Source organism: Rhipicephalus microplus, chromosome 1 (genome assembly GCF_043290135.1).
Source record: "Rhipicephalus microplus isolate Deutch F79 chromosome 1, USDA_Rmic, whole genome shotgun sequence".
Taxonomy (NCBI): Eukaryota; Metazoa; Arthropoda; class Arachnida; order Ixodida; family Ixodidae; genus Rhipicephalus; species Rhipicephalus microplus.
Genome location: NC_134700.1, coordinates 200,203,661 through 200,216,214, shown reverse-complemented (window position 1 = coordinate 200,216,214; position 12,554 = coordinate 200,203,661). Strand labels below are relative to the sequence as shown.

General features: G+C 45.1%; 1 protein-coding gene across 4 annotated transcripts in view; it reads right to left on the bottom strand.

Annotated features, from left to right (window-relative positions):
* LOC119159719 (leucine-rich repeat flightless-interacting protein 2) overlaps nucleotides 1-12,554 on the bottom strand; it is a 50,790-nt gene continuing 38,236 nt past the window's right edge. For all 4 annotated transcript variants that reach the window (XM_037412554.2, XM_037412553.2, XM_037412555.2 and 1 more), the window contains 7 exons: nucleotides 6,365-6,457; nucleotides 6,168-6,264; nucleotides 4,939-4,988; nucleotides 4,645-4,765; nucleotides 946-1,025; nucleotides 609-713; nucleotides 1-370 (listed from right to left, as the gene is read on the bottom strand). In XM_037412554.2, coding sequence (XP_037268451.1) covers nucleotides 269-370; nucleotides 609-713; nucleotides 946-1,025; nucleotides 4,645-4,765; nucleotides 4,939-4,988; nucleotides 6,168-6,264; nucleotides 6,365-6,457 — 648 coding nt within the window. In that variant the 3' untranslated portion in view covers nucleotides 1-268. The remainder of the gene's footprint in view (nucleotides 371-608; nucleotides 714-945; nucleotides 1,026-4,644; nucleotides 4,766-4,938; nucleotides 4,989-6,167; nucleotides 6,265-6,364; nucleotides 6,458-12,554) is intronic.

The following is a 12,554-nucleotide window of genomic DNA, read 5'->3' as shown; positions in this document are numbered from 1 at the left end:
TGCAGGAACAAACTATATTTCACAGGCTTGACACTGAACCCACGCGCAGCATGGCTGCTGGCTTGTTATTAATGCCCGAAGGCGCTGGCAGAGGCCGCCGCAAGTGGAATGCGCCTTGTTCGCACGCCTTGCATCACGCATTATGTGGACAGCACAGGGGTCGGGGCAGGAGGAAGAGGAAGGCAGAGACCGCGTGGTAATAATAAGTTAAACCTCGAAGCCCCTGTATGCAAGCTCTGGCCAGCACTGGAGACGCTGCGCTCTGGAGTCACTTGAGGCTGTTCCGTGCTGACTTGAGCTTGTCAATACGCTTTTGGAGGTGCTTGTTAGCCGTCTCCAGCTCTTCGATCCTGGCCTGAGCTTCTCGGCACTGTAAAAACACAAAAGGACATAGGCGACACTGGCCTTCTTTACTGTGTCCCACTGTCATTATAAAACTAAGAAAACCACAGTTGCATTTGCGTTGAGCAGACCAGAGACTCGCCTGTCAGAATTTGCAATACCAGAAGCATGGTGAGCATATGCACCTCCTTTTGAATGATATATAATTCAAAACCACAATTTCATTAGCAACTATCAAGCATCTGCATCACCAACAATGCGCTCACCTCTCTCTGGAGTTTGCGTTTCTCAGCCTTCAGGTCATCTTCAAGCTTCTCGGATTCCTCGAGTGTAGCCTTGAAGCGCAAGACCTGCGTCTCAAGACGCGACACCTGTAGAAGGAAGCACAGGCAGCATTATAGACAATTTTACCTGTCTGCACATCTTTCCTCCTGCTGGAGCTGCTGCTTCTTGCATTAAATTGCTGAGAGCATTACTATGGCACAGTGACTAATCAGCTCTGAGGAGTAGTGACAACAATATTTGCTGCAGTCATAAAAAGGCTGGAGTTGACAGGTGCGCACATCTGTGAATACACAATAAGTGTCAGTCTTTGCCACTTACAGTGCTCTGGAGTGCAATATTCTCCTGCTCTGCTTTGCGCAGCCTGTACTTGTAGTCGTCCACCTGCTTGTTGGCTTCCCCTGTGCAAGAAGAAGGCCATCACACTGGTTTAATAACGATGCATGCTTTAGCACGGGATGGACCTTTCAATGACGGCAACCATGCTTCTCGGCAAGTCTACTGATACCAAACTGCAGAATTGGAGATTTTCGATGTCTGAAAAGCAGATTAGCAAGCTCCCGCTAGGGCCATTATGAAGTTTGACAACTATTTTACTAGCCACAGTTACCAAAACAATCCTCAGCAGCACCTAACAGCACGGGCTAATCTTGTGCAAAACACAGTGTTGCGGTAAAAGATACTTGAGCTTTGCAAGCATATAGTACCTGTGCACACAGGCATTTTTAATTGCGATCAGTGCCAATCAAGATTAAACAAGATCCAGATTAGGTACTGCTACACGGTCACTTTTCATCGCGATCAGGCTTGATCAAGATGAGGACTATCGCGATCCCCGCATCGCGATCTGGCTGGGAGATCGCGATTTTGCGGTCGTCTGCACCCCATGGCCGAGCTTCTTGAAAGCACAATAAACAAGAAAACCGAGCGTAGTTAAATAACAACACATTAGAACAGCTAGATTTTTATAAAAAAGGAAGTCGTAAACTGTTTAAATTGGAACAATATCTGAAATGTTGCATATTTTAAGATTGGTATTGACCGCACGTAGTTACGGGAGAAGCAGAAAACCGTTGCCTTCTGCGCTTCGTTCAAGTCTCCCACTGTAGGAGAAGTTGGAGCACCTCGAAGCAAACTGATTAGGAGTGTCGGAGTGTCGCCAGCTTTTCAACTACGTCGGAGCATGCGCTACGTGGTCGAATGAAGAGACCTTTAAAGTAATTTACCGCTGGCAGGAGCGACTGGGAGACCCGAAGAGCCAGAAGTGAAACTCGGGCATGTACAACGAGATTGCCGCATCGCTGCGAGTAGACGTTTCGAGCGGTTGCCATCAGGCATAAAAGTGGAGATAATCTCACACGCCAATACAGGAGAAAACTCCATCGAATGACAGATTAATTAAATAGTTTTTGTAGTGGCACGCAACATTGCAATGTTCGAGTGGTTCTTGCACCAATAATATTGCTGATAAAGGGCTCTATAGCAATATCGTATGCCGAGTTTTGTCAATGACATACATGCAAGCGCCACCTGGTGCGTTTCATCTGACCCAAGCTCGAACCGGATTAGCTTGGGCCGTGTAGCAGCTGCCATAAAGTTCACCGAGATCAAGAAAACTGATCCGGATCGCCCTGTTCGCGATTAAATGTGCCCGTGTCACACCAGTATAAAAGCCTGTTAAGGGGCAATGCTACTCGAAGACAGTTTCTTTTTAATATTCACTCTAGCACAATGAAACTTGAGCTGTTTATAGAACGTTTTATGCTGATTTCAAATATACTACTACCTTTCTTGGCAAAGTGAAAACCTTATGCCTTTTGCTCCCCCCCCCCTTTTCATCACTAAACTTCCATAATTTTTCACCATTCATAGTTTGTAATGTTTCAAGTGAAGTGTAGAATGCAAATAACTAGATAGGAAGCACATACAAAATATAACAAATGAGAAAAATAATAGATGTGAAAAAAGTCGATATTTCCGCTACCTTAATAAAGGTTTACATAGAATTTTTTATTAAATAATAAAAATACTAAAATTAAAAAGCAGACAATTGCATTTGTCATACTTCGGAAAATATGAGGGCAAAATTTCATGCATATCCGAACACCAGAAGTACTCGAAAAAGGAGGGGAACATTGAAAAAATGTCAGAATCTGTATTTTGAGAAAAACGCTAAAATTGAACTTTTATTTTATGTTAGATGTCATTAAATGTAATGAAATTGGAGCACTACAAAAATAATCTTTCTTGTAGTGGCCACTGCCACCAAAATGCGTCATTGCCATAGGTTTGTCTCTCACGGCCCTTTCGATCCGACTCCTCACAGACATTTCATTCACAGACATTTCACTCACAGACAAGGCCATCAAATGCTTGCCAAACTTCGTTCGCTCCATCTGGCAGAGCCTTGTGCGGACTGCAAGCTAGGGGGAAGTTCGACCAGACTTTGAAATCTAAGCAAAATTCATTGTGGAGGAACACGACAGTGCCGATGCCATTGTGGCTTTTGCGGCCGCGATTGTGCCACGTACTGTCGTACATAACTGCAATGTCGTCCCCGCTAACTTGCCACACTGTGAGCTCCCTCTATCTGACATGACTGTCATGGATGGTATCCAATGCTGCATCACAGACTTTCTGGCTGATGGCTGTGAATGACTGATGCAGTGGCTTTTGCAAGCCAAGAATAGCTGCAAATTGGACCAGCTGCTGGTAACCCATTCCTACTAAGTGTGCCGCCACAACAACTTTCACATTGACAGCGTAGCTATCGAGCGAGTTTCGACCTTCTTCATGAAAAAGGAGATAAACACACGGGCAAGAACGTTGTTCATCTGCGCTGCTCGACGTGACATGGCCCCTGCAAGTACGCTTCACAGGCACACGCAGCAGCCAACGGCTGTCGTCGATCCGTACTACGTGCTTTAAAAGCTAGTCACAGCACTCGAAAAACGCCGCAATAGCGTGCTTCTTTTTATTATTTTTTGCGTGCAGCAGCACGGGAAACTGTCGTTATTTCAAGAGTGAGGCTAGGCACTTGGCCCCATGGGATCGACAATTGTGAGCGACAGCACATTATCAGTGGCTAAGTGCTCGAAGACTGCACACTTTTGGCCTTTTACCGCAATTTTAAGGCATTTCCAGTAGAGTCTCGACATCGATTTATTGCTTTTTTTTTTTCAGAACAGTACAGGTATTAATCATATCAAAACAAATAATTATATCATTTTTTTAGAAAACGCGCATTTTTTGACCCTCATGTACACCTGTAGTAATAAAAAAACACTGAAGGTTCAGATATGCCCATACAATCTGTATTCTATGCAAGTGCAACTAATGTCTCAAGTGATGCAATGTCTGCCTGAAATGCATGTGATTGCTATAGGTGCATCAGAATTAACGCACGAAACAAAACTGTACAACATGCGTCGATTGTGCACGTCTACAGACCAGCAGTTCTTTAGGCAGCTCCACACTGTGGCGTCAGTTTTGTCAGTTATATTCCCTTATATTAAAAGCTGAATTGACAAACTTATAATTATTGTGCAAGTGACATTTCCATTAAAGTTTATCAAGAGAAGTTCTTACCATGCTAATAAAAAAAAAAATATCTAACGCACTGTAACCATCAACTCGGGCACTCTGAAGTATTCAGTGGTAAACATTGCTGAGGCATCATGAGCTGTCAAATACAGTGGGACGAATTTTCTATATGAATAGTAGCATGACGGTATTGCAACAATTATTAAACCATACAAAGAGTGCCGAAGTTTTTCAATCTCAATATGATCAGTGTTCACAACTGTTGACTTGTGTGCACGTTATGCACCACAGTTCCTTATACATTCTACCATATTCAGGCTGACTAGTTTTGTACAGCCCGTGCTACCTTTCCTATAAACTAAACTTACGCAGACTGGCCAAGGCAAGAGTGTGCCAAACTCGTCCTCCCGTACAGCACCTAACGTTTTGGGATGTGCAATATCGTTACAAGCTCGCATACTGCATCACATGACTCACTTTGCACTTCAATGAGCCTCAATTCAGGTCCATTGGTCTGTGGGCCATGCACAAGTGAGATCTGTTCTAGGCGAGAAACTTTCTGGCGTTCCTCAGCCAAGTCCAACTGCAGTCGATTGATCTGCAAATTGAGAGGACATACACATACTATATGCAAGTAGACCATATTGAATAAATCCACAGTCAGTTTATAAGTGAGCAAAAAAAATGTGCATGGACACTTATTTTTAACATTATACCAAAACTGACTGTGTATTCAGGTAACATACATGCAGTGGCCTCAAAATTGCGCACCTCATCTTGGAGTTGCTGCTTTTCTTCTGCAAACCGCTTCAACCGGACATCTGCAAATGCAAATAAAAAATACTGGATTTCCTGCCAACATTTCAATAGTTCCAAAGTTTCTTAAAAAAATAAAGCAGCCATGGCCTCAAGCTATCGAGGCAGCTTAAATATTTGGTTGAGGTAATTTCTCCTTTCACACAAATGATTTTAGTCATCTGTGCCTAAACACCAGCATTAATTCCTGTGATGTCATAGTGTGCTATACCCCTTTTCCGTAGTTGCTTGAAGCACTGCCAAGGATGCAGACTGCATGGCCCATAGGAAGAGTTAAAACCCCTCAAAATATTGTTACGGGTGAACCCGTAACAATATGTTCATCCACATGTCTCTTCAGCATCCCATCAAAACATTCAATCAACAAAATTTTTTGCTCATTGAGTCCACAAGCTATGCTCCCTCCCAAATATGATAGAAAGGCTTAGCTTTATCCCTAGATGGTGCAGATTGGGACACATGTCAAATTTTTCAGTGAACAATACACCACTAATATTGCTTCTGAATGGAGAAACCAGGGCAGATTTCATGTCTTCAGAATAGATTAAACAATTTTCTCTTTTCTTTTTTTTGAATCTCATCCACTTCCTCTTAAGAGACACTAAAAATCAAAACAATTTTTCGCATATCAGTAAAGTACAGTTTCACAACCCCGAAAACACCACTCTCACCGTGCGATGACACTTGATGATCAAGAAAACGCACGAAAAAAAAAATGTAGGAGGAGACGCCACCTTGAGATTCCCGCACTAAACACCGCGCCGTAAGAAATATTGAAGGCATCTATTAGTTCCTACATAGCCTCTAATCAATAAAAATGAAATACATTGTCATCTGTGGGTGCCTTAGATTTAGCATACAAAGTTTCAGAAAATTTCATTGAGCCGAAGTTTCGAAAATAGGATAAATACATCTAAAAAATTTCGACGGCATGCACGGAAATTTTGGCACGAAATTTAGAAAATGAAACTTCATTCTTAGATTTTCTCCGCTAATCATGAACTTGTGATGGCGTCAGGGTTCTCGGAGCGCAGTTTATCAATCTAAACCAAGTCACTGTTTCTCTTTGGTGTCCCTTTAAGAGTGAAACCTTGTTGTGGCCCGCCCACACAGAAATTTGGGCACAAAACAGTGCCTTAGAAGATGAACATCTGTTTATAAATAAGCGAACTACAGTTCCTCACCCAAGGAGCCATGTCCTGCCTGGTCTAATAGTTCGGCTGCCTCCTGCGTGACCAAGTCCGGACCGTCTCCATTTTGCACCAGTACTAGACCGTTTGCCTGCACCAGCATAAGTCGCAGTTGTTGGTCGACAATCATACCATTTAGCGCTTTTCTGCTTGTTGCTACTCCAAGTAACTTTCCCAAAACACAAACACACCTCAATGAGCTCATCTCGCTGCCGAATGCCCTCTTGCAGCATGGCGTTCTCCTCCTGTAGCTTCCGCAGATCCCTCTGTAACTGGTCCAGAGCCTGTCACAACCAAAAAATTGAATGTTACTTTGGCCATTACACAAGCAAGAAGGATCCAAGAAACAGAAGGACTCAATTCACAGCAAGTAAAAATTGCGACAAACCGAATGAAGCTCATAAGAGGGGGCGCTTCAGCTTGCTACAACTGTGGAGTAAGAAACTACGCACTCTGTCTCAGTGCCAATGCAGGGATACCATGATGATATATGGTGTTTTTGGCGCAAGGGCCATTTGATGGCCAAAGAGCGCCAGTTCATGGGACATGGAATGTGGACGATGATTGTGATTAGCGGCTGTATAAGGGCCATAAAATTCCTCGCGGTAAGGCGGGTAAAAACGTACAAGTAATAAAATCATGACCATGCCGTGAAAGGTGTGTGTGGTGTGAATAGATGACAAAAGTTGGTGATAATAAAAGACGATGGTGGATATGTATGGCATTAGCACAAGTGCCTCACACGTTCATACCCTTGCGTCCAAGGGCCGTGAGGCACGTGCTTTCTTGTGTAATCACCGCAGCAAAAACCTCTCTGGAGAGGTCATGCTACGGGATGCCCGGGTATATGATATGAAAACTATGAATTTCTTTAAAAAACGCTAACAATGATTTGTGACTAAAAAGCGGTTCCCTACCGACGAACATTGCAGGGTGTAAAGGTATATGTTGTCGGTAGGGTAATGGAAAGTGTTGTTTTCTTACAGTGTCCAATTGTTTGCACTGAATTAAAATGTGAAGGACTGTTAATGCTTCACCACATCTGTCACACAATGGTGGATCGCCACCGGACAAAAGGTGTGTGTGTGTCGTGTATGTGTGTCCTATCCTGAGTCTCGTTAGTATTACCTCTGTATGACGCAATTTCGATACGGGCAGCCAATGACCAAGGTGTGGCTTAATAACGTGTAGTTTGTTTTGTGTGTGTGTATCCCACTTGCTCTGCCAGTAGTCCCTGAGGTTTCGTTTGAGAGACGGCTTAAGATCAAGGGCCGGGATTGATATGGATGTAATGGCGGTGCTCTCATGGACGGATGCAGCGAGCTGATCCGCCCTCACGTTGCCTTGGATTTCACGGTGCCCTGGCACCCAGCACACTACAACATGTTGTTTGAGTGTGTAGAGTGTGCACAAAATGGAGTAAAGTGAGACAAGGACCGGGTTTTTTTGTTTTTTAAGACTGTGCAGAGCCGTTACCACACTGAGGGAGTCTGTATAAATTACTGCTTTTTGTATTTGTAATTGTTTGATGTGTTTAGCTGCCACAAGTATCGCGTAAGCTTCTGCTGTGAAGATACTTGTGCGTGGATGTAGAGGGCCAGCATCCAAAAAGGATGGGCCGACAGCAGCGTAGGACACAGAGGAGTTAGTCTTGGAGGCATCTGTGAAGAACTCAGGACGTGTGTATTTGTGTTGAAGTTCCAAAAAGTATGTTCGGATGTGGGCAATAGGTGCATGTTTTGTAACTTCTAGGAAAGACACATCGCAGTCTATAGTCTGCCACTGCCACGGTGGCGGGTATGCTACAGGAGCCATTAAACTGTGTTCAAGTGACACTGCAGTTTCTTCAGCTAGACACTTCAGGCGAACTGAGAAGGGCTGCCTCATCGAAGGCCTGTTTTGAAACAGAGTTGAGCTCGACAAATCATTAATTGTAGAGTATGAGGGGTGCTCCTTGTCTGCTTTCACCTTAAGGAAATAAACAAAGGACATGTAAGTTCTTTGCAGATGAAGCGACCACTCATTTGACTCAACGTAAAGGCTTTCTACGGGGCTGGTGCGAAAAGCACCCGTAGAAAGGCGGATGCCCAAATGGTGCACGGGGTCCAGCATCTTCAAGGCACTTTGAGTAGCAGACTGATAGACAACGGCCCCATAATCTAAGCGGGTGCGAATGAGGCTTCTATAGAGGTTCATGAGGCATTGCCTATCACTACCCCACGTAGTACGTGACAACACTTTTATAACATTCATGGCTTTTAAACATTTTGTTTTTAAATACTTGATGTACGGCACGAATGTCAACTTGTTGTCCAAGATTAGGCCTAAGAATTTATGCTCGGCTTTGACGGACAGACGTTGCCCGTTCAGTCGAATGTCAGGTTCCGAGTGCATGCCTCTCTTTCGAGAGAACAAAACACACGTGCTTTTTTGTGGGTTAAGTCGAAATCCGTTTTCATCTGCCCATTTGGAGACCTTATTTAAACCCAGCTGAACCTGCCGCTCACACATGGCCAAGTTGCATGACTTGAAGCCAAGCTGAATGTCGTCGACATATGTACAATAGAACATATTGCGGGGAATGGACAAGTGCAAAGAATTCATTTTGATAATAAAAAGTGTGCAACTAAGCACGCCACCTTGTGGCACGCCTGTTTCCTGGACAAATGTTTGGGAGGGCACACTGCCCAGACGGACACGGAATGTCCGGTTTGACAGGTAACTTTCGATTATATGAAACATTCTTCCGCGCACACCAAGGTGGGACAGGTCTCTTAGAATTCCGAAACGCCATGTTGTATCATACGCCTTTTCGATATCGAGGAACACAGAGAGAAAATATTGTTTATGAACGACGGCGTCTCTGATCTGTGCCTCGATACGAACAAGGTGGTCTGTGGTGGATCTACTTCCTCGAAACCCGCACTGAAATGGGTCGAGCAAATTGTTTGTTTCAAGGACATTTACAAGTCGGCAGTTTATCATTTTTTCGAATACTTTGCACAAGCAACTTGTAAGTGCAATAGGCCTATAGCTTGAAGCTAAAGAAGGGTCCTTGCCCTCTTTCAAAATGGGAATAATAATAGCCTCTTTCCAGGAGGTAGCGATAGTGCCAGAAAACCAGATAACATTGTACAAACAAAGTAAGGTTTTTTGTGTTTCGGCTGGTAGGTTTTTTAACATTTCATACACCACACGGTCAGAACCTGGGGCAGAAGTACTGCAGGAGTTTAGAGATGTTCGGAGCTCCGCTAGACTGAAAGCTTGGTTATATGCCTCATATCTAGTGGATTTGTGTTCGAGTTTCTGTTTTTCTATTTTTGTTCTGTATTTTTGGAAAGTGTCAGTATAGTGGGACGAGCTGGATACTTGTTCAAAATGTGCGCCGAGGAAGTTTGCCTGATCTTCCAAGGTATCACCTTGAGTGTTTACGAGTGGGAGTGAGTGTACTTTTCTTCCTGCTACCCTTCGAACCATGTTCCAGACTTTGGCCTCTTGTGTATATGAATTTATCTCTGATAAAAACTTGTGCCAACTTTCTCTTCTGGCCTGCCGACGCGTTCTCCTTCCTTGAGACTTTATTTTCTTGAAGGTGTCAAGATTTTCGGCTGTTGGTGAGTTACGAAGCAATCTCCATGCCCCGTTCTGTTCCTTTCGCGCATTACGACACTCTGTGTTCCACCATGGGACGTGTTGTTTGCCGGGCATTCCAGATGTTTGCGGTATGCACCTGGCTGCTGCGTCAGTTAGAAAAGCTGTGAAGTACTGCACAGCTTCATCTATGTTTAACCTACATATGTCTGTCCAACTCAAACGTGTGGTGTTGTGGAACTGTTCCCAGTCTGCTTTGTTTATCAGCCATTTGAGAACATGTAGAGGACATTCATATGTTGTTTGTGAACTCAACACTACCGGAAAATGGTCACTTCCATATGGATTATTTATGATTTTCCATTTCAGTAGGGGTAGAAGTGAAGGTGATACGATGCTGAGGTCTATAGACGAGTAAGTTTTGTTGGCAACGTTATAGTAGGTTGGCTCTTTCCTATTCAACAAACAGGCACCAGAAGAGAAGAGAAATTGTTCAATGAGACGACCTCGTGCATCACAGCGAGAATCGCCCCACAGTCCACTATGTGCATTTAGGTCCCCAAGAAGCAAATAGGGTTCAGGCAGTTCGTCTATTAAAGACTGAAATTCACGTCTTTCAAGACGGTGGTGGGGAGGTACATACAAAGAGCAGATGGTGACGAGTTTGTTTAAAAGTACCGCTCGAACAGCCACCGCCTCAAGGGATGTCTTGAGTGGTAAATGTGTACACGCTACTCCTTGGTTAATAATAATGGCTACGCCACCGGATGACGCAACAGCATCATCTCGGTCCTTTTGGTATATGACGTAAGCACGTAAAAAATTTGTATTGGAGGATTTTAGGTGTGTTTCCTGTACTTGAGGTGTGTTTCCTGTACTTTCCTGTACTGTACACAGCACTTGAGACTGTTTGTATAAAAGCTCTTGGACGTCGTCGAGGTTCTTAAGCAGTCCTCTGACGTTCCAATGTATAATTTGTGTTTCCATATTGGAAGTAAAGTAGTGCTGTGTGTACGTTAAAGGAGTGACTTGTTTAAGCTGAAAGGTCGAGCTCAAATAACAGGGCTATTATCAGGCCCTGTTATGAGCTTTTTAGTTCTCTGGCGCGCTCCAGAGAGCCGCGCCGTTCTTTTGGCACAAGGGGTGCCGCCGTATCCATTGCCTCCTCGGAGGCACTGGATGCCCGCTCATGCGAGCTGGTTTTTCGAAGCTTGGGCCTCGCCTGGCGAGGTGAGGCCTTGAGACCCGAGGACCCTGGAGTCTCTGGTCTCTGTTCAATAGTAGGCGGAGTAGACTCAACTACTGCCGCCTTGGGGGCAGGCACCACAGCCAATGGCTCGCTCTGCGCAGGCCGAAGGAGTGGCAAGGGCTGGTGCGACACTGCCCCCTGGCGCGCCGCATCAGCATATGTGGGGCCATAAAATGGCGAGACTCTTTTTCTTGCTTCTTTAAATGTAATGTTTTCTTTTATCTTTAAAGTGATGATCTCTTTTTCTTTTTTCCAGAAAGAACAGGAACGCGAGTACGCGGCATGATTACCACCACAGTTCACACAGTGTGCAGGTGCTTCGCAGTTGTCGGAGGCATGGCCCACGACTCCACACAGGGCACAAGTTTTCCGGCCACGACAGCTTTGCGAGCCGTGGCCATATCTCTGACAATGGAAGCAACGGCGGGGGTTGGGAATATAGGGCCTCACGGATGTCTTTGTATATCCAGTCTGAATGGTTTCTGGCAAATCGCTCGAAGCAAAGGTCAGTACTAAATGTTTGGTTGGTATTTCTTTTTGATCTCTTCTTATCTTAATACGCTGTACATTTGTCACGTTCTGGCTCTTCCATCCTTCCAGAAGTTCAGCTTCGGTCAGGTCAAGCAAATCTGCGTCCGATACGACCCCGCGAGATGAGTTCATGGACCTGTGTGGCGTAATACTGATGGGTGTGTCTGCAAACGTTGTGAGGGTGTTCAGTTTATCGAATTGGTCTTTGTCACGTATTTCAAGGAGTAGATCTCCGCTGGCCATTTTGGTAACCTTGTACCCGGCACCGAGAGTTTGGGTTAAGCATCTAGCCACTACGAAGGGGGATACAGTTCTGGCTTGTTTGTTAGTTTGTTCGCAGTGTATAACGTGGAAATGAGGAAACATTTGTCTTGGCCGGATGAAAAAATTGATATCTTCGGTGCGTACCCGCTTTGAGGAGGCACGATCACTGAGTAAAGGGAATGCTTTCTGCATGCTAATTGTATGTTGTTCAGCAGCGTTGGCGGCCACCCACCACGGAGCCCAACGAGGGGACGCTGCAAGTTTGCGGATGCTGAAAGCTTGCAGACGTCAGCCGTACAACCCTGCTATAACCCAATGCGCCTAGGCCAAGGTAGGCTATTTGCACAGGGTTAACCCTTGCCGCCGAGAAAATTGGAAGTAAGCAGAAGAGAGAAGTAGACAGGAAAGCTAAAAAAGTAAGAAAGACGAAGATGTAGAGAGAGAGAGATAGGAAAAGGCGACTGCCGATTTCCCCTGGGTGGGTCAGCCCAGGGGTGCCGTCTACGTGAAGCCGGGGCCAAAGGGGTGTGTTGCCTCTGCCGGGGGGCCTTAAAGGTCCAATCACCCAGCGTCGGCTCAACCCCCAGGATCACCTTTTCCCCGGACACGGCAAAGCCACGCACGGCTAGGCGTGGGAGGGAGTCAAAACTCCCCCGTTAGCTCGGGTCCGTGGTGTCGCTACACACCAAACGCCTACTTGCGCAGGCGCCCCTGCGGGGCAATGCAGGGATACCAAGCGTGCATAA